A 25,946-nucleotide genomic window follows, 5' to 3' on the forward strand; every position below is an offset into this window, starting at 1 on the left:
CCCCCCTCTCCTCCCCTTGGCCGCCCCCCCTTGATGGGATCTAGGGCTGGCCGCCTCCTCTTGGGGGTGGAAACCCTAAGGGGGGCGCAGCCCCCTCCTCCCCTATATATAGTTGAGGTTTGGGCTGCCATACAGACACGAGAACGTCTCCTTTTTGGCGCAGCCCTACCCCTCTTCCTCCTCCTCCTCTCCCGCGGTGCTTGGCGAAGCCCTGCGGGATTGCCACGCTCCTCCACCACCACCATGCCGTCGGGTTGCTGCTGGATGGAGTCTTCCCCAACCTCTCCCTCTCTCCTTGCTGGATCAAGGCGTGGGAGACGTCACCGGGCTGCACGTGTGTTGAACGCGGAGGCATCGTTCTTTCGGTGCTTAGATCGGAATCAACCGCGATCTGAATCGCTACGAGTACGACTCCCTCATCCGCGTTCTTGCAACGCTTCCGCATCGCGATCTACAAGGGTATGTAGATTCACTCCCCTTCCCCTCGTTGCTAGATTACTCCATAGATTGATCTTGGTGATGCGTAGAAAATTTTGAATTTCTGCTACGTTCCCCAACAAAAAACTCAGCATGCTTTTGGGGCCTTTCGTTGCCATGATTTCATCACGCGTCCGGCTCTCCCAGTGTGGCTGGAGACCGTTGCTTCCAGTACCTATCCAAAGGCCATGGTACAGGGACCCAATAGAGTGCACAAGCTTGGAAGACATGCCATTGCAGTTTGCACCCGTGGATCCAGTTGATCTGCTCTGCACCGAGCTTCGGGGACGTGACGCGTGTTGGGAGTCTTTAGATGAGAGCGGAGGCCGCTCTTGGCAAACTCTTGGTTGTGTCTGTTGTATCTCCGTTGTCTGAGCTTCAGGTTAATTCCATGGATGAGAGTGAGACAAGTCTCTATGTAGGTTTCTACCCTCGTGCTAGACCTTGCCCGTTATTTGTGCATGTTGTTTTGATTGCTTCTGGGAGTGAGATCAACATTGTGGTCATGGGTTCAATGTTGGGATCGCTTGGGGCCTCGGCGATGGCCACAAGACCTTCACCACCAGCATTGGAGCCCAGCCTGCCACTCGCCTTCGTGGAGTGTGGAGGTGTAGATGCTACTGTCCTTCTATCACATGTGACCATCGGGCAGGTGGTGTTTGTGGGTGATGAGGTTGTTGCGCTAGGTGCAAACTCACCTATTTTCCCGAGGCTCTCTTCGTGAATGAGCTTTTGTATCTTGCTTGCCAGTTTGGAGGTTGCTAGACCTAAATCTTGGCAAGATGATTTTAGGTCAACAACAATTTCCTCTAAGTGGATGACCTAAGGTTTATCAACCCGTGAGAGGTATAGGTTCAAAGTATTCCCTCTCAAACAACCCTAAAATCAATATACAAATAGTCTCTTGTGTCCCCAACACACCTAATACAATTTTCAATTGCATAGGTGCACTAGTTTGACAAAGAGGATGGTAATTTGGATGATAAAAATATCATTTTATCTTCAAAATAAGTACGGACAACAAGGTAACAAATAGAAAAGGTGAGTAAAATGATGTTTCAAGGCTTAGGGTTTATACATTCACTAGTGTCAACTCTCAACATCATTAACATAGTTAAAGACATGATATATCATCAAGAAATTTGGTAAAGAATCACATAAAAAGTTCCTCTTTGTGTTAGATCAAAGTGGGATGAGATCTTGTAGGTATAGTTAAGCACACCTCTAAGTTCATCTTCTAACCTTAATCCATAGGGTATGCCCAAATATCACCTAAGCCAGGCCCGCAAATTGTACTATACAATCACCCCATGATCTTTATCGTTCTAATCTTAATCCACAGAGTCACCACAATGCCACTATCGGTGTCTCCGAAAATTAAACTAGATATATGCATTACATAATCTCATTGATTTTCAAAACACTCAATCCAACATAAGGAAACTCATGAAGCCAACTCCGGAGAATTGAAGGGAATACATCACATAGCTCAAACTCCATTATCACAATCAAGATTGAAAACTTACATGATCAAGGGAGAGAGAGAGAGAGTGGGAGGGAGGGAGACAGAGAGAGAGCGAGAGAAAGAGAGAGATGAACACATATCTATTGCCACAAAACCCTCAACCCCAAGAGAGGAGTATGGAGTACCCCTCCCCCCCATCATCATATGAGCAACAAGGGATGATGGAGAGGCCGAAGAATATGAATTCCCCTCTCGCAAGGTGCCGGAAAAATGGCTGAAATGAAGATCGCCTCGAATCAGGAAGCGATAATGAAAAAAAATAGTATGACGACAACTTTTAGGTATATATAGAGGCAGACACGTCGGGAGGTGGTGGAGGGAGGTCCCTAGGCTCCACGCGGCCCAGGTCCAGGCCGCGCTGGGGTCCTGGGGCTGCCCTCTTGTGCTTCTCTGGTTGCTGGTGCCAGATCTTCAATCTCCGCGACATGTTTTTATTTGATTCTTTCTTGTGAAAATGTTTTCTGTAAAATCCAAAAAGATGCAAAAAACAACAACTGACACTGGACACTGAATTAATAGGTAAGTTCAATAAATAAATTTTTATAAAAGACAAGAAAACTATGTAATAATAGTATAAAAATAACACGAACGTAGCTAAACAAATATAATTAAACTCGAGAAGAATCACATGCTTAAACCTCCCATGCAAAGAACTCAAATTCCTAGCACAAACACTTAACACGCTTCTACACACACATGTACTACGAATACTTCATTTTAGTGCGAACCAACCTGTGGTTGGATGGTCAGGAGGACAGTGGTATCTCACCCATTGGGGTTCAAGTCATGGTGCTTGCATTATTGGACTACGGGGCACCCGTGGTGACTTTGTCAATCCAAGAGATATGCCGACTCAGTCTCTCGAAGATGTTCATAGGGGTAGAATGTGCGTGTGTGCGTTCACGGGTGAGTGTACGCGCATATATATCTTTGTTCTAAATATATATATATATATATATATATATATATCGTTTTGGTTTTGCAATTTTACTAGGTACTGCAGTGCATTATTGGACTATGAGGCATCCGTGGTGACTTTGTCAATCCAAGAGATATGCCGACTCAGTCTCTCGAAAATGTTCATAGGGGTAGGATGTGCGTGTGTGCGTTCACGGGTGAGTGTACCCGCATATATATCTTTGTTCTAAATATATATATATATATATATATCATTTTGGTTTTGCAATTTTACTAGGTACTGCAGTGTATAATTTGGAGTGGTAAGTATTTATGTTGGGTGGTCTTCTCCTCCGAATCTCTCTCTCTCTTGTGCTGTCGGCCATGCCGTCCCTCTCCCCTCCCCTATCCCCCTCCCCCTCCCTCGCCTCGGGGTCGGAGTGGGAAGCGTGAAACCCAGCTGACCCGACCTGACCTGGCCGGACTGGATCGGCCGGCCTGTCGCCGCCGCCACCCTCCGCCCGCCTCGCCGCCGGCCGGCCGGCCATGACGCGCCGCCTGCGCCGCCGCGCCGCCAGGGACGGCCCGGCGGCGCATCCGCATCCGCACCCGCACCCGCTCGACTGGACCGCGCTCCCGGACGACGCCACGCTGCACCTCTTCGCGCGCCTCGGCTACCGCGACCGCGCCGCCCTCGCCGCCACCTGCCGCGCCTGGCGGGCGCTGGCCGCCTCGCCCTGCCTCTGGGCCGCGCTCCACCTCCGCCGCCTCGACCCCGCCGCCGCGGCCACCCTCGCCCCGCGCTGCGCGCCCCACCTGCGCAGCCTCCGCCTCGCCGGCCGCGCCGCCGCCGAGGCCGCCCCCTTCCTCCGCGCCGCGGGGCTCCGCTCGCTCCGCCTCTCCGGCTGCCGCGACCTCACCGACGCCGCGCTCGCCGTCCTCGCCGCGCGCCACGGGGGCCTCGCCGAGCTCCACATCGGCCCCGACCCGCTCGACCGCATCTCCAGCGACGCCCTCCGCAGCGTCGCCCTCTGCTGCCCGCGCCTCCGCTGCCTCCGCCTCTCCGGCCTCCGCGAGGTCACCGCCGACGCCCTCGCCGACCTCGCGCGCCACTGCCCGCTCCTCCACGATCTCGCCTTCATCGACTGCCTCGTCCTCGACGAGCCCGCCCTCGCCGGCCTCACCTCCCTCCGCTTCCTCTCCGTCGCCGGCTGCCAGAACATCAAGTGGGCCACCGCCTCCGCATCCTGGGCGCAGCTCCCCTCCCTCACCGCCCTAGATGTGTCCCGCACCGACGTCTCCCCCGGCGCCGTCTCCCGCCTCATCTCACACTCCACGACCCTCAGGCTCATATGCGCCCTTAACTGTGCCTCCCTGGAGGAGGAAGAGGCGCACAGCCCGGCCGCCTTCGCCAACTCCAGGGGCAAGCTCGTGCTCACCATCAACCGCACCATCTCTAAATACATCGCTGCAGACGCTGCCCCGCTGTGTCCAGACACGGCTGTCAAGGACACTGTGGTGTTCGATGAGTGTCGCTCTTCGAGTGGCAAGCGCAATGGGGTGTCTCAGCTCATTACATGGCTCGAATGGATCCTGTCGCAGTCCCTCCTGCGAATTCCAGAGAGCAACCCACATGGCATGAACCAGTTTTGGCTGGACCAGGGCGCGGCGCTGCTGCTAACCCTGCTCAAGAGCTCCCAGGAGGATGTGCAGGAGCGGGCGGCCACCACGCTCGCAACATTCGCGGTTATCGATGATGAGAACACCAATGTGGACCCTGCAAGGTCTGAGGCTGTGATGCTCGAAGGGGGCATACCGATGCTGTTGGATCTCGCAAGGTGCTCCAGGGAGAGTCTGCAGTCTGAAGCTGCAAAGGTTTTTCACTCCTGCAATCATATGCAAGCTATACTTGTATCAATATTCAAGCTATAGTAGTGACGATAGTTTCTTATGCATCTTTATGTCATCGTGTAGGCAATCGCCAACTTATCCGTGAATCCAAAGGTTGCGAAAGCAGTTGCAGATCAGGGAGGTATTGCCATACTCACTAACATGGCAAAGTCGGTAAACCGTCTGGTTGCTGAAGAGGCTGCTGGGGGGCTGTGGAATCTGTCAGTGGGAGAAGAACACAAGGTTGTGAGTGCTCGGTGCTGTTTCTAACTGCTTTACACTCCACATTTCTTGTCCGGTATGATGATTAATTTTAATTCCTTATTATCAGGTGGCTATCGCAGCGGCTGGTGGGGTAAAAGCTTTGGTTGATCTTATATTTCGATGGCCTGCAGGAACTGGAGTGCTTGTAAGGACAATCTTAAAAAAAATTCACCTTACATGTTGCACTGATTCGGTTTGTAATGGATGTGCTGTTTTTGTTGTTGCTGTTGTTATCAGGAACGTGCTGCTGGTGCACTTGCAAATCTTGCTGCGGATGACAAATGTAGCTTGGAGGTTGCAACGGCTGGTGGCATCCATGCCTTGGTTACGCTTGCTCGCTCCTGCAAAGTTGAAGGGGTCTTAGAGCAGGTAACACACACCTTGCTTTTAATGAATAACACGTACCTTGCTTTTATTAATGCTTCTACATCTTCCATTTTTGTCAAATATAGCTTAAATGTACCCTAGCCCCTTGCATTCAGCTGAATAAGCTTAGTCAGAAACTGTGACGTAGGTGGTGCTTGGCTGGTTAGACACACTTGAATCTGCACCTTAAAAAAAAAATCATGTCTTGTCTGCACTGTCCAGAGCTGTAAGGAATGAGTGCATGCTTGCACATTTCCTCTACAGTTGGTGTTTTCAAAATAAGGATAAAAACACGTTGCAAACCTGCTTTGGCCTTCTTCGACTAAATTTGGGCTGTGTGAATAATCATTATTGGAATTATGTTTGCTGAGGCCAGAGGAGCTGTTCCCACTGCATGTTGTGCACAGATTTCTTGTGCTGACAGAGTTGAATCTTCTAATCAGCTCGCAAATTCCTACTGTTTTCTTCTTCTTCTTCTTGTTTTAGAACTTATCGATTATCACTTAAATATGCGATCCGATTTAGTTCAATTTTGGGTTATCTTGTAAATAACTCGAGTATCATTTTGCATGCAGGCTGCACGAGCTTTAGCTAATTTAGCCGCACATGGAGACAACAACAACAATAATGCTGCTGTTGGCCAGGAACCAGGTGCTCTTGAAGCTTTGGTGCAGCTAACACATTCTCCCAGTGAAGGCGTCAGGTATAATTCTGCTTTAGTCGAGTGACATTGACCTGCCAAGCTTTTGAACTATACGTCACATATTTCTCCTCGACTCTTGCGACAAATCTCAAATTACAATTGGGCTATTTTTCATGCATCAATTAGACAAGAAGCTGCTGGCGCTTTGTGGAACTTGTCATTTGATGATAGAAATCGGGAATCCATAGCTTCTGCTGGGGGTGTTCAAGCTCTGGTATGGCTTTATATTCTCTGCGTCTATTGTGAATTTGTTATTCTTTTGCCTATACATATACGTGACGCCTGGCGCAGCGGTAAAGCTGTTGCCTTGTGAGCTGTGACCATGAGGTCACGGGTTCGAGTCCTGGAAACAGCTTCTTGCAGAAATGTAGGGAAAGGCTGCGTACTATAGACCCAAAGTGGTCGGACCCTTCCCCAGACCCTGCGCAAGCGGGGGCTACGTGCACCAGGCTGCCCTTTTTATATACGTGACACCTCTCATATAGAGGGAGCTGGGTTAAAGGAAACTCTAGATTTAATTTTCACCTGAGCAAATTTTTGAAGAATCATGAAAGTGTTTTAAGCGGAAAAAGCATATTGCCATTCTTGATATTTTGAAGAATTGAGAACATATGCAAGAGAAGCATGAATCACTTTTTTTCCCCTCTCTCTCCTTGCTTTGCACCGACAGCAAACTCACCTGGCCCATCACCTTTTATATGCTTTATAATAGGAAACATTTCTTTCCTTAACACAAATGACTTAATTGTTTAGGTCTCACTCTGTCAAGAATGTTTAAATGCTTCGGACGGTCTTCAGGAGAGAGCTGCGGGTGCTCTGTGGGGACTATCTGTTTCAGAAGCTAACAGGTAACTGCATAACTGAATTGACGGCATTAACGTGCATTTGGATTATTATAATTTTCTTTTGTTATACTCTGTTTTGGCTTGACCTCTTGAGTCCAAGTCTTGCAAAGCAAGATGCAGGATGGTGTTTGTATGAGGGTGGTTTTTCAGGATTTAGTTCATATTTTTGGAATGTATTTGTACAAAAAAAGAATATCAGTATGATCCGGTGGACAAATATTAGTTTTATTATGAACAACAAGAAGTAGTGTGTGTAAAAATATGTGCACCAATGTGTTCTTGCCATGAAAAGACATATAGCAGAGTGAAGGTAAGCATTGCGCTCACTATGAATGACATAGATCATGTTGTGAAAATAATCATTAGAACATATGCATCTGTTACACTATGTGCATATATTTTGTTATATCTTAATTTTGGTAAATGGAGTAAGATGCTATACTATTAAGGTGGGTAGAGATGACAGTCATGTATTCCCTCCGTCCCAAAATAAGTGTCTCAACTTTGTACTAACTTCAGTACAAAGTTGTACTAAGGTCAAGACACTTATTTTGGAACGGAGGGAGTAATACCTTATTGTTTCTCTTTTAAGAATAAATTTGCAGAGACTTTAGTGAATAATTGTTCTCAGCATAAGCTTCATTATTTACTTTGAACTCTTCCATCTTTTGTTTGATGTGCTGGATTGGAAGTGCTTTAGACGATACAGTTGCCAATATTTCCTTTATCCTGCCGCTAACTTTTCTGTTGCATTTTCAGCATTGCTATTGGAAGGGAAGGTGGGGTTCCACCTCTAATTGCGTTGGCACAGTCGGAGGTTGAAGTAAGTGCTGCTTATCTTCTGTGCACCCAGTATGTTTGGTTTATAAAGAGTTGAAGACAAATAGACAATATAAACACTGACATGCCTTCAACAAAATCGCATGTTCTTTTATTTGCTGTTTGCGTTAATGTACCAGATGTATCATCTATCATGCACCTTATATAATGCACCAATGCAGTGTACTGCATGCTTAGTTTCTTCTTCTGTCAATAGGTCTGTGTTGAGCTTCTGAGAGCAGTCTTATGATCTTGCACTTCATCCTTGTCCAGTTATGTTTGAAGCTTGTGACCCTGTTTGATCTAATTTTCTTCATCTGAACTTTATGTAGCTGATTTCTTGATCAATATTGTAAGTAAAGTCAAGATTAAGTTCTTGCCACCATAACACTCTTTTCTTGAATCTCGATGATGCCCTTAGTTCATTCTTAAGATTGACTAATCTCTGCTGCTTATGTGATTCTAAAGGTACTTTACCATATATGATTTGCATCCATATCTAGTACCTCCTTTCTAAGCTAAGCATGCAAACAAGAAAACCTTCATTTTTCTCAAGGTATGCTACTTGCTATTTTTATAGGATGTTCATGAGACTGCAGCTGGTGCACTGTGGAATCTTGCTTTCTATTCTTGTAATTCTCTCCGCATAGTTGAAGAAGGCGGTGTACCTGTCCTAGTGCATTTGTGCTCATCATCACACTCAAAAATGGCTCGGTTCATGGCTGCACTAACCCTTGCTTATATGTTTGATGGAAGGTACGCTGCTTTTGTGTCATTGCTTCTCCCTCATGTTGCTTAAGCTGTACAAGTCATGACAAAATGTACCATGGTTCAGATGTTTTCCCCATATGTTACTATACTTGTTGAAGTATATGCGAGTTTTCTTCACGAAGTTTACTTGTATTGTACGGATTGCACCCCTTGTTTAATATCTGAAAAGCAGACGACCTTAGATGCTACTCCCTCCGTTCACTATTATAAGATGTTCTAACTCTTTTCTGAATAGGATGCATGTAGACATGTTTTAGTGTGTTGTTCACTCAATTCAGTCTGTATGTAGCCCACATTGAAATATCCAAAACATCTTATAATAGTGAACGGAGGGAGTACATGCTAGTATAAAGGCCAGTGTCATTTGCAAAGATCTAAGTTAGAAAACATCATCCAATGTGTCATTGACATGTGGCCCTCCCTCACGCACTAGATGATACAGTATCTTCCAATTTCTGCCTCTTTGCAATACTAGTGAGCTTTCTTTCTTAGTATCAACTGACAGTATGGTCTCCATATCTGCTTGTAGATATGTTGCTAGAATTTCCGTAGTATGGCTGCTGAAATAGTATATTCTTTGTCTCAACAAAGAATTTTGAGATATTGCAGAAAGAGCTAAAATAGAAGCATGCATTTTATACAATGGTCTAATCTTGAATTGTTTGACTGGCAGAATGGATGAGGTAGCACTGGTTGGGACATCCTCACAGGGTAGTTCCAAAATTGTAAAATTTGAGGGAGCAAGAAGGTTGGCATTTAAGCATATAGAAGCCTTTGTGTTGACCTTTTCAGATCCACAAATGTTTTCTACGGCTGCTTCATCCTCAGGCGCAGCAGCCTTATCTCAGGTTGCTGACGCACTTTTTATACAAGAAGCTGGACATCTTAGATGCAGGTTTGATTTTGCGTTCCATTGAATAGTATCAACTAGTCCTGAAGCTTAGCCTTTGATTTTTCAACTCAAATATGAAATGAGGATAGTTTTGTCAAGACATCTTCCTTTGATATTCTTAGAGCTCATTCATAATAGGACACTAGGCAATTTTACTTTACTTGCTTTTACACACTAGTGCAAAGTTGATTCTTTACATTCTTAGAGCTCATCCATAATAGGTAGATGAATCCATTGGGATTTGTAAAGTTTGAAACAGTAACCTTAAATTTGTGTGGCTTAAAACAAGCAAGTTTATTTAGGTAGTTGGGGGCAAAAATTATGCTCAGGATTCTCATTTCTCAGTATCTTCAGAAACTTACTTGCTGCTTGTGGTTGTAGTATTAGGGGTTGAGGTTATGACTGGCACTGTTAGTATTAGGGGTTTTCAGACATAGTCTGGAGAAAGGAAAGTAGTAAAAAGGATGGGCTTGATAGGTTTAGGATGAAAAGAGCCTAGTTATGTTTAACGAAATGGATCTTCTACATATTTACAAATGCTGTGTTGATGCAGCAAGTAGCTGCTTAATATTGACTATCGTTCGACGTGTGATCATGTGAAAATGTGTTGGGCTATGTCCTATGCTTGATTGGACTACTGTTGGATGAACTAATAATGTGATAATGTGTTGGCTGTTGCGATTTCTTTAAATTCTTATCGTGCATATTTTGCATATTTTGGTGATCTTGTGTCACGTTGTAGGTATTGATTTGGAGTAAAAGATATGATACTAATTTAATTTTAACTTTCTCCAGCCGAGCTGAGATTGCTAGATTTGTCGACACGCTTCGGAATCCCTCATCTGTTCTTCGTGCTTGTGCAGCTTTTGCTCTGCTTCAGGTTGGTTCCGTTTTATCCAGTTCAACAGCTAGCATGACTCGAGTCCCGTAATTGTCTTGCTGTAGTAACTGAGCTTCCTCTTGCATAAGGAGCATCCTAACAAGTAATTACTGATTCAACGACTTTGTCAAGTTTCCAGCATTCGGTGGTTCTTATTGTAACAATGCTCCAATCAGCATTCATCAACCGGAGCACATAATATCATAACGTTTTCTTCTACTCCCTCTGTTCCTAAATACAAGTCTTTTTAGAGATTCCAATATGGACTACATACGGAGCAAAATGAGTGAATATACACTCTAAACTATGTATATACATCCGTATGTAGTTTATATTGAAATCTCTACAAAGACTTATATTTAGGAACGGAGGGAGTATATTCAGATTTATGGTGGGGATGCATGCATATGTCTTTAGGCATGCCTCTGTATCCAGCTCTTGGCATAGCGCCATTCTTGCGCTCCTTGATATTTGACATGATTTGAAAGCAAATGATGAATGATTTATTCAAACCTGCCTTCATGGTTGTTTCCATGTTCCCTTGGTTGCTTCATTTTGTGATACGCTCCTTCCGACCCGCTGTGATAATGATGGCCCTTGTTTCATTTTGGCCCTTGTTGTATTCTCCTGACTAGTGTGTCTAATGATGCGTGCAGTTCACTATGCCGGCGGGTCGACATGCTGTGCACCATGCAGCCCTACTTCAGAAAGCCGGGGCATCCCGGGTCTTACGGTGGGCAGCAGCCGCGGCAACAGCTCCCATCGAAGCGAAAATCTTCGCACGGATCGTCCTTCGGAATTTGGAGCTCCACCAAGCAGGGCCTTCATCATAGAAGCAGAAGGATGAGCAAACAGTACTAGTGCTTTACTGGTGGAGAAGAGCAGTTGACATATTCATTCCGCCCCAATCTACGGCTTCGGCATGGACCAGACGACATGACGGGAGAAGAGCAGTTGACATATTTATTCCCCCCTATCTATGGCTTCGGCGTGGACCAGACGACATGACGGGCTATCGTCGTCGAATTTTGGCATTCCCCCCTAGAGAACTTGGTTGGCATCTTGTTGCTTTGGCTGAGTGTGCTTGCGATTTTGTGTGTAAAAGCAAGTAAAGTAAAATTGCCTAGTGTGTAAGCTAATCTTATGGATCATTTGCACTAGCTAATTTATGAGGCGTTTGTGGTATACCTTATATTTGGACTCCGACCATTGTGGCTAACTCTAAACTACTCCCTCCGTTCCAAATTATTTCAAGTTTTAGTTTTGTCCTAAGTCAAACTTCTTTACGTTTGACAAAGTATATAGAAAAATATTTAGTACGGAAATGAATCTAATTTGGTGGCGTAGATAGAATTAATCAAACCTAAAGAAGTTTCACTTAGGGCAAAGTTAGAATGGAGGGAGTACTAAAAATCGGCAGATGCATGCAGCACTTTTGCAAATCATAAAATTACTGCACTGTCGAGTGATACTCCCTCCGTCTGAAATTACTTGTCATAGAAATGAATAAAAATGAATGTATCTAAAACTATAATACGTTTAGATACATCTATTTCTCCGACTAAGTAATTCCAGACAGAGGGAGTACTAGGCATGTAACTTGTGGTTTTTGTTTTTACAGTTGCTGTGGTCTTCTACAAAGCGATACCACAAGGAAAAGCTTGAACAAAGAATGATATATACACCAATCCAACATTATGTCCCTGGCAAGAAGATGGTGGGTCGTCATGTCGAGGACTGAAGGAGGACGCCGACATCGTTCCCCATCAGCCCGAGCGCTTCCCCGATGGCGTGCCAGGTGGCGGCGAGTGAAGCGGAAACAGATGGTTTGTCCTTCAAGTAAGGCACAATGTGTTTCCTCATGTCACTGTTGGAGATGCCCAGGTGGCCTCCTGGCACCGACACGAACTTGACTCGCCCGGCCTCGTCCAGGGCCTTCAGACCAATCCAGTCTTCTTGATACAACTTTGTCTGCAGACCAAATCTTGGCAGGGTCAGTGAGCAGAAATCGCCTCGAAACTTCATCGAGTCTCTAAGCCGCGTCACTAGTTCCAATATGAAGAAAAAAATTCTACCTGCTGAGGAGGCAGGACTGGCTCAAAGGCTCCATCAGGATAATAACCAAACCACGAAGTTTCCCGGGGTATGACGACGATATCATTCTCAAACTGCACATCATATTAGGGGAAATAGTTAAGGGCATCATAGGCGAAGTACATTTTGATATTTCTTGCCAACTTATACAGTGCACTATATATGCTACCATGTAATCTTCGAAACATGGATCAAAATGGGATTTTAGGCTTTTGTCAACCTTACCATGATCAATACTAAATTCTCTAAGCTGCTGAACCTTTCCTTGTAGGTAGCATTTCTTTCACCTGGTATCTCATTGTTAAGTTTGGGAAGAAACCTGCAACCCTTCAGATAATCATCCATATCCTGAAAAGACGGTTCACATTTTCAGTGGCTCAGAATATAGCATTGAATACTGCTCTGGTTTACTTCCAGGATTTATGGTTAAAGACCAGTCAATGGTTTCTATGATATTCCATTCTGTGGAGAAGTAGAAGTAAAAGTTGAAAGCTAAACACACATTAATATTACAAATATTACATACTTAAATTTCTTCAGATTGCGAGTTTAGCAACACACGCAATAGAACATGAAACTAGCATGTTTATAACATGGTTACCAAACGTCTTGTTAATCACTTCTGAAAGAAAAATATATAATTCATTATTACTCAGATATACATGAGCCCTATCAGTGCCCAATAACAGTTAACTGATCAGCACAGCAAGCAATTTGAAAGTTCAAAAAAGTGCAGGTTCTGTTATAAAATGATACTAACTACAATAACATAATGGTGAATTCCTGTTTATCCGGACGATGACCTCACGAAGTACAATATAATACTCACCGTTGGGATTTTGATGTAGCCACTTGGTGCAAGATGTGCCTGTAAATGTAATTCACCATGGGTCAAGTTATTCCATTGAAAATCTCTAGTTTATTAATACTGCGGACTAGAGTTTGGGACATGACTAAGCGAAGACACTAATACCTGTACGTAGTCCGAGTAGATCTCCAATTTAATCAGGGCATCAGCAATAACACAGAAAATACCAGACTGCAGAAAAGAGAGGTACAATGTTAGGAGGTAGCTACAGTTTATCAGAGTGTAGAAGGGGGATACGGGAAATTGAACATCAGGGCTTCATGAACACATTTTAATACATTAAAATAACTACAGTACTGATAGTTGCATTCAGGGATTTTTCCAAACATCTTGCAAGTGCTCAGGGCTCAGGCTAGCACGAGCTGATATATGATGTTTAAATATTGAATGGCATTAGCATATATCTCTACAATATATTTCTTTAATATATAGTTGTCATCAGAAATCCATGAAAGAACAGAAAGCTATCTATTGTTAGATAATTTGCCAGTCTGTTGTTGAGTTGTTGGTTGAAAACTTGACATAACAAACTGGATATTCCAAACAGAATATTTACTTGTTACTAATAAAAAATCAAAAAGTTTATTCTACATTAGTTGGAGATAATTAGATTAACTTACACCACAAAGTGGCACAGAAGCGGTACCAGCATGAGGCCCCGCGAGTGAGATGAAATTCTTGACCTGTTAGAAGAAGTATCAGAATACATAACTTACTGCCCAAACACTGAATAGCAATCTCGGCAAGTGTAAGGCCTACTCATCATTGAAAGTTTAAAAGTGCGGCCTTGTATGAATTTTGTTGGGGAGAAAAACTGGTACTAGTGGGCATGCTAGACATGAGAACTGAGGCCAACACATTCACAATAATTCAGGTTTCGCATTCAGTTGCATACAATAGGTGGTGAGATTTTAACAGCAACTCACCGGTGGTCCATCATCACAATACTGGAGTACTGCCCGACCAATCAAGTTCCCCTGTGCAAAGACATAACGAGGAGGCAAGATTTTAGCAGAAGAGTGACACAAACTGGAGCAGAATCAGCATAATAGTTATGTATCATTTAGCTGAAAACCACTAATTCTTAAACAAAATGACAGAATGACATGAGCATGTATACCTGAGATAGGCCAACGATGTTATAGCCGCCGCTTAGCTCTTTCATCTCCTTCACCTGCAAAAACAAATTACCAGTCAGGCAGGCAGGGATGATGAATATATCCATCTACCCAGCATACAGCAGGGGAAAAGACGGCATCGCCCAAAGCGCCGAATCGATCACCTGACCTTCTTGCAAATGACATCAGCCTGTTGAATTGACATGCAAGGGAAAACAACATAGTGAGTGGATTTTACAACAGTTACAGCAAACAAAGCTTCTGATTATTTTTGTACAGACAGACAAATATGACAAAACTGTGCTGGTTGAACTAGAAGCAGACCTGTTCCTGGAGAGGCATGAGCCAGGAGTCCCATGTCCCGCTTCCGATCTCTCTGAACACAAGGGAGCACAGCAAGTCAAGCTGCAGCTAGGAGATGAGATGAGAGGAGAGGAGGGGGGAGAGGGCGTGGAAGAAGATGGGGTCAGTCAGTCATACAGGCAGTGGCCGTCGGCGGCGGACCAGTCGGCGAGGAGGCGGGTGAACTCGGCGACGCCGCGGTTGGCGCACTGGTCCCCAATCCCTGCCGGAATCAATCAATCCCACGCAAGGGCGGACCAATCAGTCAGTCAGCCAATCAATCAATCGAGCCATGGATGGGAGCAGAGTGGGTGAGGGCGGACCGACCGTGCAGGACGACGAAGGGCACCGCCTCCGCCGTGAGGAGGAGGAGGAGGAGGAGGACGGCGGCGCCGGCGAGGGGAAGCGGAGGTCTCGGCGGCATGGGCACCGACGATGGTCTGGCGTCGGAGGGACCTAGACAGACGGGACGACGTCGCTCACTGTTGAGATTGACCGAGCGTGTCGACGGTGTTCCAAACGAACAAGTTTTGCTACTATGAAAATTTGATTTTTTTTCCCTTTATATAATCATCAGAAGATAGCATCGTACACGCGTCTAATTCTTACTTTTTCCCCCTTCTTTCTGAAGCAATTTTTTAACTACCGCTCGTGCGCAAAACATCTGTTGTAGGCGGAGCCATTGAGTTTCAAGTTTGACGAGCCACCACACACAACAGTGAATACCACGGTATAGATAGAGGCGCCTATCAAATAGACCCCTGAACATTTGTTTGTTTGAGATACAATACATAAAATAAATAATTCATTCACTAAAATAGTAATCTGCATTGATGAGACACTAAATCGAGGATCCTAGGGTTTATTTTCTGGTGGACTAGCGTTACAACCACCCTCCTAACAACGTTTCTAGTCAAAGCCCTAAAGTTTAGCCCGTCAAATGCCCATCAAACCTTAACGTCTCAATTTTGATGAGTTGGATGCATTACAAGAGATCTATGCATCCTATTTGACTGTCTTCTGGCTCGGCATCAGCCCCATTGAAGATGTATCAAAAGTCCTCTAGCATGTCTATCTCATTCTCAATATTCATGTTGTGCAAGATGATGTAATATGTCATTATTTGCCATAGAACCTATGGCTTCCAATACTCAGCAGGCCATGAATAACGACAAAGCACTTTTGAAGCACACCAAAACTCTCTCAACATCCTTTCTTGTGGACTCTTGATGCATTGCAAAGTGAGATCTCTTGTTGCCTTGAGGACGCTGGATTGTTCACAAATGTGGACCATGGAGGATAGATACCATCTACAAGGTAGTAGCCCATTCTGTACTGATGGCCATTGACAACATAATTACAAGGAGCATCTCCACCAACAAGCCTTGCCAACAATGGTGATCTAGAAAGCACATTCAGGTCATTCTGAGAGCCAGACGATCTTGATGCAACTGCCCTTTGTACTGACGATTCCACACTGCAGGACAATTCTTTCATGTCAAGTATATGCAATCAATTGATCCAAGCATCCCTGGCCATCTCACTCAAACCCAAAAGTCTCTCAATGTCTTTGTCATTGGGTGCCCCTCAAGTACTCCTGTTTATACATCTCGATGTCGGCTTATATGTATCTTCAAATGTCCTATAGGATTAAATCTTCCACAATACATATATAGTCATCAATGGCATCGACCGAACACCCATAAGCAAGCGCTCAAACAGCCGTGACACACTTCATCAACGGGCTTACACTTATCTCTCCCGATGCAGTTCTCCTAAGTTAAACAATGATCATGCTCCTCAACAGCTTTTGGAATGGTGAGAAGAGACTTCGGTGCATCCAAAATCATCGGTGAAAATATTTCTCTAGATAGGTTGAATTGGGTGCAAAGTAATCCTTCATAAGCTTGCCATGGCCTTCTGTTCTATCCTGATTGATGTACAAGCGGCCAAACTATGATCCTAGTCTTGGTCGTTGAAAGTCCTTGTGAATGATCATGACAATGACCATTTTGAAGAGTTTAACTGCCTAAGGGTACAACTATGTGTGACTTAATTCCTCAAAAGAGAATATTTTAAGTCAGTGGTGAAGCCACACTTTACCTGTGTAGTCAATTGACTACACATATTTTTGTCAAATACATCATACGACAAGCAAAAACCATGCAAGAAAATCATAGAAATTCATACATCTAACTACACAACACCCAATTGACTACACATGATATGGTTACTGGCACCGCCACTGTTTTACGTTCGTCACTTTTGAGGGTTTGGCTAGAGATGTTCTAACCATCCAATCATTTGGCTGGCTCTCTTTCGTTGAAACATTCTCTTTGATTCGTACGCGAGTCTTGCTTCGGTACAACCTCCCTACTAAACATATAAAGGATAATATGGACATTTGACAAACCTACTTTCGTATGTATTATGGTAAAGACGTTTCGGGAGAGGGCCCGCTAATGGGCCGGCCCACTAACAGCAACCAAAACAGAGTCAGGCGTAAAAGAGCTATGGCGTGCTGCCATGATTTGAACTCCTGACCCATGAGCCATGACAAATTGCTGCTAGCCACTCGACCTATCAATTCCATGTGATTAATTGTAGTGCGAGTCTTCTATGGACAGACAGAACCAGCACATTCCAACACACGCTTACAGAAATTCAAATGTTCACCGAATATTGTGAACATTTATTAAATACCAAATATATTTTAGATTTTGTGACAACTTTTTAAAACAGAATATTTTTCAAAAATTCAAATTTTTATTTGAAAACACAAACATTTTTTGAAATCCACATTTTTTTAACATACAAACGTTTTTAGAATTCATGAACAATATTTTTAAATGTGATCATTTTTGTGAAAACACGAATAATCTTCGAAAAACTGGAACACATTTTGAAATTATGACACATTTAAAAATGATAATAAAAATAAATGATCTGAATTTTTTTTCAAAAATTTTTCTCTCGAGCAAATGTTGAAACATGCTTTTTTTTAAATTCCAAACATTTTTTAAAATTGCAGACACTTTTTAAAATCATGAAGAAAACTTTGAAACTTCCAACATTTTTAGAAAACGTGAACAAATTTTAAAATTCTGAAAATTCTGTACAACTTGAACAATTCCTGAAAATATGATCAAAATTTAGGATTTTCCAACATTTTTTTGGAAAAATAAATATTTTTGAATATGTTGAACATTTTTTGAAATTTATGATTTTTTCCAAAAGAAACAAAAAATGAAAAAAGAATCAGCAAAACACAAAAAATAGAAACCAAACCAAAACCCATATTTTTAGAAAAACCGGTTTAGGAACCTTTTAGAAGGTCCCCCAAACTAGCCAGGAACCTTTCAGAAAATTCACAATACCGGTGGCTCAAATGCTAGATGGTACGGCCAGGAAACTTCTAGAAGATCCACAATATAGGTGGCTCGAACGTTCAGATGGGTCGGCTCATACTACGATCATGTGTGCGATTGCCTGAAAATTCTGTAGGTTCGGGGAGTAGCATAAAAAAGACGACACCATGCACAGGAGACCACCTTGGCTGGCCCATTGTCCCTCGCGGAAACATGAAAAGATTCACCGAAAAAAGAATGGAAGTGTGACCGATCGAACCTTCTAATTCTCGTTGTTAACCATTCGTTGCTAGCCACACGAGATGATAAGCTTCAATGACTAACTAGAAAACACGGACTACAAAAACTATCTAACAGTGACCGGTTTACTATAGCGAATCAATCATTTTCCCACTATTCTTTTTCTTCTTTTGTTCACTTTTTGTTTCTTTTTCAATTTTTGTTTCATTTTTGGTGTTTTGTTTCTTTTTTCTAATTAAAAAATGCTCATGCTTTTAAAAAAATGTTGAAAATTTCAGAACATGTTCGCCTTTTCAAATTTTGTTCATAAAATACAAATATTCACATTTTAGAAAGTTGTACATAAATTTCAAGAAAAATGTCATGTCTTTAGAAATTTCTCAAAATGTCAACACACGAACATTTTTTTTAAAAGAGCGAACAAAATTTAGAAATCACATTGAAAGACCAAATGGCTCCGCTTGAAACACGTTTTTTCTCAACATCCCTCAAACGAACCCAATATTTTACAATGGTTTGTATGTCTAATTCAAGGCACCATGCCAAGTTGCTTCGACAAATTTGTATTTTTTTGCAGTTTTCTTGGTCAAAAAAGACAGATAAATGGCTGGACGTGTCGCAACTTTTATACAATGTTGAAAATCGTTCGAACCTGAAATGGATGCCTACCATGTGCATGCCAACCTGCTCACAAAAAATTGAGTCATTTGAAGAATGTCCACAAATATACCATGTTCAATGGAGGGTGTCCGGGTAGGACAGAAGGCTCTGCCTGGAAGCATGTTGTTTCTTGACATCCTTGGAATGGCGCCATCTTTTTCATGTCCTTGTATGACCAATTCAAGACACCATGCCAAATTGTTTAGATTTTCGACCAGTTTTGCGTTTTCTGGAGTTTTCTCACTAAAAAAGAACAATACATGGTCGGGCGTGTCGCAATGTGCATATGGTGTCGAAAGTCGTTCAAACATGATATGGATGCCTACCATGAGCATGCCCACCCGGTGAAAACATTGGTGTCATTTTAAGGATGTTAGACAAGCGAGATGGGTGCATCCGTGAGCATTTAGATTTTTTCTTCTAATTTGATTTCTTCTGTTATGCAACTTTCATTATTATCAATCAACATGAACATATTTTTTTATGTCCTAACCATTTCTTTAAATTTATCAACAATTTTGATTTTCAAAATGCGCATGAAAATTTTACAAACTTGAACACTTTTTTCAAAATTGTTAACAAATTCCCAACAATTGATGAAAATATTGATCACACATGGCAAACCACATACTTTCGTTAACTTTTATTGAAACACTTTTTTTTAAATTAAAAAGAAAGAGAAAAAAAGCTGAAGGCGTCAGGTAGTGCGAATTTCTTATTTGGCGCACAGAGCGATAAATTGTCCCGCAACGCACAGTCAGATCAAAGCGAGAGTTCGGGGGTTGGTTTCAGCGATTCTAGTTTTGGGATAGAAGGTACGTAAACCCGTAGTTTTTCCTTTTTTTTCTGTTTATTTTTTCGTTTCTATCATTTTTTATTTTTGTTTCCTATTTAATTTTTATTTTGTTTCTTTTTTACTTTTTATATTTTTAATTTCGAATAAAATTTACAGAAATTTTCAAGATCGATAGCATTTTTTTATTTTTTCAAGAAAACAGAATCATGTTTCAAAATTTTCTTAGAAATGATAAAAATGTTCACAATTTTAAAAATTGTTAGCTTCTATCTAAAACAATGTTCGGAAATTCAAGTTAATTAGACTTTCGAAATGTGTTCGTTTCTTTTAAAAAAAGGTTTCAAAATCCAATAAAGGTTAGGATTCCAAATTTAAAAAAATCATTTTTTTACAAACTGAGAATATGCTTAGGGATTTCAAAGAAATTGTTGTTTTTGAATTTTTTTCGAAATTTAAAAAGTTCATGTTTTTAAAATTTGTTTGAAAATTCTAAAAAAAGTTCGCTTTTTAAAAAATATTGTGCAGAATTTCATAGAAGTTCGCATTCTCAATTTTATTCCTGTTTTTTAAATAATGTTCTCATTCTCAAAAAATGCTTGTAATTTCAAATAATCAATTTTGAAGAAATTTCTTTCTATTTTTTAAAAATGTTTTGAGATTACTAATTTGTTTCGCATTTTTACAGAATTTAAAAAGTGTTCAGAATTTCGAAAAAAATGATAAATTAATTTAGAAAATCAGATCAGCCAGTAATCCTTATTATTTAGTGCAGCTGGGTTGTCACTTGGATTCCCTAGGTCCATTGGCTTCGATCTCCTTTTGCGGTGCATGAGTTTTGGGGTTCAATTCCCCTCCGTTAATGTGTTTAGAGGGGTTGTGTCCAAGCAGAAGTGTTCATACTTTCTAGATAAATGCTGCTTATGAAATAGTTTGTTTTATACTTTATTAAACTTATAGAGTCGGTTGTAATGCAACACAAATTTCCAATTCTTGAAATTGACTATTTGTGTGGCGTGTTCTTGGGGAGGACAAGCTTTGGCACATCTTTTTTTTTTCCAGTTACAGAAGAGACACTAAGTTTTTTGGGGGTTAAGAGGGGGGGGGGGGGGGTACCCGAGCCCAGATGGGCCTCTGTGGTATCCAGTCTATCATGAAACAATAGCTGAAAAAATACGTGTGCTCCATTTGACAACAAGAGGCCCATATCCAGTTGATAGCATGTGAAGGGGTTGGTGTCCAAGCAACAACTTGTGAGCTTTAGAGACAGAAAAAACCCAGAAGATATTAGGGCACAATGACCGCTGGCACTTTAGCAAGCGAAACAACTTGTAAAGTAGATTTTCTTTCGCTCGATTCTCCTATCTTAGACTTTATTTTCGGATGTACTCGTCATATGAATACTTTAGGTTTAGATAGAGAATGCGATGTAGGTTGCCACAGTGCACACGCAGACACACTGACACACGAGACAAACGAAAGAACTCACGAAAACATATACTTCCTCCGTTCCATAATATAAAAGCATTTTTGGCAGTACTCTGTAGTTGGCACATGGATATGGCCGAGAGGCCATTTTTGGGGAAGGATAATTCTCGGCATTTGCATTTGCATTGATTGATGCACACAGCTAGCTCCTCTTGGCTTTTGCTTCCATGAGATCATCGACGAGCCGACGCAGATCACGGTGCGAGGAGCCCCCTTCCGCCACGGCGGCACGACACTTGGCGGCGAGGTCCATCACCCTGCTCCTCGCCGCGTCCCTTGCCCCTCCGGGGCGCATGAACGCCGTCACCGCACGTGCCACGTCTCCGGCCGGGACCACCTCGTGCTCCTCGTTCCTGGTGCTTCGCAGGCCGGCGCCGCACGGCCACAGCCGCTCCCCGATCCCCAGCACCTCCGTCACCAACCTCTCGGTGATGAACTGCTCGAACACCATGGGCCACGTCAGCACCGGCACCCCCGCCATCACCGTCTCCAGGACGGAGTTCCACCCGCAGTGCGTCACGAACGCGCCGACGGCCGGGTGCCCCAGTATGGCCGTCTGCGGGGCCCACGCCGTGACGAGGAGCCCTCGGTCTCCCACACGCTCGGACCACCCCTCCGGCGGGGTCCAGTTCCCCGCGTCCCTCACCACCCACAGGAAGGGCTTCCCGGCGGCCTCCAGCCCGAGAGCGAGCTGCTGCAGCTGAGCGTCGGAGACGTGGGTGAGGCTGCCGAAGCACAGGTACACCACGGAACGGTCCGGCTTCGAGTCCAGCCAGCCGATGCACTGTGACTGTTGGTCGTCCACGCCGCCGCCGGCCGGGGAATGGGATGGTGATGACGACGAGAAGAGAGGGCCCACGAAGTAGGCGCGCTTCGCGTAGCCATGGCGCATGTACTACATCTCGCAGTACTGCCGCTCCAGCTCTAACGAGGTGTTCATGGCCTGGCAGAAGCAGTCCTCCACCGGAACAATCTTGCTGAGCATGGAGTTCCGCTCTCGGCAGCTCGGCCCTGGGTACCCGGATATTAGGGCCCGGAAACTGGGGGACCGTGACGACGTCCACATCGCCATTGCCGACGTCCTCCCGCTCGAGGTGGTGCAGGGCGAGCGTCGGGAAGGCGCTGATGGCGCTGAACGCGACGCACGGCACGCCGAGCTCGCCGGCGACGCGGACGTTCCAGGCGAAGTGCACGTCGGTGACGACCGCGTCCGGAGACAGCCCCCTGGCGAGCGCCTCCTGCGCCGGGCGCGTCAGATTCTCGCTCAGGGCAGCGGCGTCGATGCGCCACGAGTCGGCCTCCGTGGCCCTGCCGAGGTTCTCCACGCCCTCCGGGAGTCCGTCCACGGCCGGAAACGGGTACGTGGCTATCTTGACATGCTCGGGCTGCCCACGTCGCCGGAGCAAGGACTGGACGACCGGGACGTTGGCCGGCGTGACGGCGACGGTGGCCTCCACTGCAGGTCCGGCGGCGACGAGGCGGACGGCGAGGTCGGTGAAGGGCTCGATGTGGCTGGTGGCGAAGAAGGGGAAGATGAGGACGCGCAGCATCGTCTTCTTGCTGCCGGTAGCACTAGCAGCAGAGGCCATTTCTGCTTCTCCTCTGTCGTGGTCGTGCTTGGTTAACGTGATTTTCATCACGCGGGGGTGGGGGTAGGCTGGGTTCGTTCATTCGGCTGAGCACCACACAATCACCGCCCACGGCCCGACGCTATCTATCCCAACGGAGGGAGCCAAGTCATCACATTCATCTTTTCTTCCGATCTAAGTTGTAGTACTTAGAACCGCATGCTAGTCCAACTTGTGGAGGCCAATTATTGATGATGACACGCCAACAACAAGCATCCATAACTAAGACCATCATCATTGTGGGTCTTTTTGTGTTCAATGCCGAGCGACCATTGGAGGCGTTCTGTCAGATTGAAGAAGAAGTCTCGGTGCCCGACGATCCACGGTCGTTCTTTGCAAAGTTTTTTTCTTGTTCGAGAAACTTCTGATCTATTCATCTTCAATCATGACAGTACAAAGAACAACAGAGGTAATAAAAATTACAACCATGTCCGTGGACCACCTAGCGACGAATGAATGCGCGCCGTCATCATTGCTTCTCTCTCACTAGAGCCGGACAAACCTTGTTGTAGTAGACAGTCGGGAAGTCGTTATGCTAAAGCCTTATAGGACCAGCGCACTAGAGCAGCAGCCATCGTCGATGAAGAAAGTCGTAAATCAGAAGGATCAAACCTGTAAATACTCAAACGAAGACCGGATCCAAACATATCCATCGAAGACCAGCATCAATCGAATCTCGTGAGATCCGACTTCACTATATATATATATATATATATATATATATATATATATATATATATATATATATATATATATATATATATATATATATATATATATATATATATATATATATATTCTCTTTTTTCACTATATATATAGTAGAAAATTGTTTCACTATTTTCTCCTTTTCTCAACTTTAGTATATTTATTTTGTTTTAGCTTAACATTCATTTATTACTTGAGATTCCAAATTGATTGATTAGGCTTTTTAGTTTTACAAAATTTGTCTCTTATATTTATTATTTTTTAAAAATTGACTGTGTCAACACAATAATGAAGTTGAGATTGAAAAAAGGGGCCGTAATTGTGGTCAGGAGGAGTTGTCGGGCCACTTGCATGTCCATCACTAGACATGCAACTGCAAAGGTTATAACCTGATTGTAACTGCATTTTTTTTAGAAAGGGGTCGCATCTGCATGTTTTGAAGGCGAGGTTGCAACTGCATGTTTTTAAGGGGGGAAACAACTGCATGTTTTCAAGGTGGGTCGCAACTGCTTGTTTTTAAGGCAGGGTCACAACTGCATGTTTTCAAGAGGGGCTATAACTGCATATTTTTAAGGCAGGGTCACAACTGCATGTTTTCAAGAGGGGCTATAACTGCATGTTTTTAAGGTGGGGCCGCAACTGTATGTTTTCAAGGTGGGTCGCAACTGCATGTTTTTGAGGCGGGGTCAAAACTGCATCTTTCCAAGAGGGGGTGTAACTGCATGTTTTCAAGATGGGTCACAACTGCTTGTTTTTAAGGCGAGTCGCAACTGTATGTTTTCAAGGTGGATCGCAACTGCTTGTTTTTAAGACGGGTCGCAACTGCATGTTTTCAAGAGGGTCCGCAACTGCATGTTTTTAAGGCGGGCGGCAGCTGCATGTTGCGCAACTGCATGTTTTCAAGACAGGGTTGTAACTGCGTGTTTCCAAGGAGGGATGCAACTACATGCTTTCAAGTAGGGTCGCAACCACATGTTTTTAAGGCAGGTCGCAACTCCATGTTTTTAAGAGGGGCCGCAACCACATGCTTTTTAAGGTGGGCCGCGTGCATGTTTTCAAGAGGGGTTGCAATTGTATGTTTTTAAGGTGGGTTGCAACTTCATGTTTCAAGCTGGGGTCGCAATTGCATGTTCTCAAGAGAGGCTGCAACCCCATGTTTTTAAGGCGGGTCGCAGCTGCATGTTTCGAAGAGGGGGTCACAACTGCATGTTTTTAAGAGGGGCCGCAACTGCATGTTTTCTAGGCGGGTCGAAACTGCATGTTTTTTAGGGCGCAACTGAATGTTTTTAAGGCGAGGTCGCAACTGCATGTTTTCAAGAGAGGGTCACGACTGCATGTTTTCAAGATAGGTCGCAACTGCATGTTTTTCAAGAGGGGTTGCAATGGTAAGTTTTAAAATAGGGTCGCAACTGCATGTGTTTCAAGGGGAGTTGCAAGTGCATGCTTTCATGGGAGGGTCGCAGCTGCATGTTTCGAAGAGGGGGTCACAACTGCATGTTTTTAAGAGGGGCCGCAACTGCATGTTTTCTAGGCGGGTCGAAACTGCATGTTTTTTAGGGCGCAACTGAATGTTTTTAAGGCGAGGTCGCAACTGCATGTTTTCAAGAGAGGGTCACGACTGCATGTTTTCAAGATAGGTCGCAACTGCATGTTTTTCAAGAGGGGTTGCAATGGTAAGTTTTAAAATAGGGTCGCAACTGCATGTGTTTCAAGGGGAGTTGCAAGTGCATGCTTTCATGGGAGGGTCGCAGCTGCATGTTTCGAAGAGGGGGTCACAACTGCATGTTTTTAAGAGGGGCCGCAACTGCATGTTTTCTAGGCGGGTCGAAACTGCATGTTTTTTAGGGCGCAACTGAATGTTTTTAAGGCGAGGTCGCAACTGCATGTTTTCAAGAGAGGGTCACGACTGCATGTTTTCAAGATAGGTCGCAACTGCATGTTTTTCAAGAGGGGTTGCAATGGTAAGTTTTAAAATAGGGTCGCAACTGCATGTGTTTCAAGGGGAGTTGCAAGTGCATGCTTTCATGGGAGGGTCGCAACTACATGTTTCTCTAGGGGGGTCGCAACTGCATGCTTTCAAGAGGATCGCAACTGCATGTTTTCTAGGCGGGTCGAAACTGCATGTTTTTTAGGGCGCAACTGAATGTTTTTAAGGCGAGGTCGCAACTGCATGTTTTCAAGAGAGGGTCACGACTGCATGTTTTCAAGATAGGTCGCAACTGCATGTTTTTCAAGAGGGGTTGCAATGGTAAGTTTTAAAATAGGGTCGCAACTGCATGTGTTTCAAGGGGAGTTGCAAGTGCATGCTTT

General features: G+C 44.1%; 2 protein-coding genes and 1 pseudogene across 2 annotated transcripts; 1 reads left to right on the top strand and 2 right to left on the bottom strand.

Moving 5' to 3' along the window:
• The first annotated feature begins 3,271 nt into the window (after nt 1-3,271).
• Nucleotides 3,272-11,521, top strand: LOC109786318 (protein ARABIDILLO 1). Its single transcript, XM_020344899.4, has 12 exons — nt 3,272-4,774; nt 4,874-5,032; nt 5,121-5,198; nt 5,291-5,422; nt 5,995-6,122; nt 6,249-6,336; nt 6,876-6,970; nt 7,727-7,790; nt 8,367-8,542; nt 9,231-9,452; nt 10,245-10,329; nt 10,986-11,521. Exons 1-12 carry the CDS (start codon nt 3,446-3,448, stop codon nt 11,160-11,162), a joined length of 2,733 nt encoding a protein of 910 aa, XP_020200488.1. The 5' UTR covers nt 3,272-3,445; the 3' UTR covers nt 11,163-11,521.
• Nucleotides 11,522-11,832: 311 nt separating this feature from the next.
• On the bottom strand, nt 11,833-15,303 carry LOC109786319 (uncharacterized). The gene is made up of 12 exons (XM_020344900.4): nt 15,079-15,303; nt 14,890-14,974; nt 14,734-14,785; nt 14,579-14,599; nt 14,412-14,465; nt 14,218-14,268; nt 13,912-13,974; nt 13,397-13,462; nt 13,253-13,291; nt 12,649-12,771; nt 12,405-12,497; nt 11,833-12,300 (listed from the first exon to the last, which is right to left on the bottom strand). The coding sequence occupies exons 1-12, from the start codon at nt 15,173-15,175 to the stop codon at nt 12,055-12,057; spliced, it is 990 nt and encodes a 329-aa protein (XP_020200489.1). The 5' UTR covers nt 15,176-15,303; the 3' UTR covers nt 11,833-12,054.
• A 5,989-nt stretch (nt 15,304-21,292) lies between these two features.
• Nucleotides 21,293-23,055, bottom strand: LOC109786320 (anthocyanin 3'-O-beta-glucosyltransferase-like; annotated as a pseudogene).
• Nucleotides 23,056-25,946: the final 2,891 nt, after the last annotated feature.

This window comes from Aegilops tauschii, chromosome 4 (assembly GCF_002575655.3).
Source record: "Aegilops tauschii subsp. strangulata cultivar AL8/78 chromosome 4, Aet v6.0, whole genome shotgun sequence".
In the NCBI taxonomy this organism is placed as follows: Eukaryota; Viridiplantae; Streptophyta; class Magnoliopsida; order Poales; family Poaceae; genus Aegilops; species Aegilops tauschii.

Coding starts and splice junctions, on each gene's coding strand:
- LOC109786319 (XM_020344900.4), bottom strand. CDS start 15,175: ATGCCGCCGAGACCTCCGCTTCCCCTCGCCGGCGCCGCCGTCCTCCTC. Junction 14,466..14,578: donor CTGATGTCATTTGCAAGAAG/GTCAGGTGATCG, acceptor TTGTTTTTGCAG/GTGAAGGAGATGAAAGAGCT. Junction 13,292..13,396: donor TCTACTCGGACTACGTACAG/GTATTAGTGTCT, acceptor TTACATTTACAG/GCACATCTTGCACCAAGTGG.
- LOC109786318 (XM_020344899.4), top strand. CDS start 3,446: ATGACGCGCCGCCTGCGCCGCCGCGCCGCCAGGGACGGCCCGGCGGCG. Junction 6,123..6,248: donor TCTCCCAGTGAAGGCGTCAG/GTATAATTCTGC, acceptor TGCATCAATTAG/ACAAGAAGCTGCTGGCGCTT. Junction 6,971..7,726: donor TCTGTTTCAGAAGCTAACAG/GTAACTGCATAA, acceptor TTGCATTTTCAG/CATTGCTATTGGAAGGGAAG.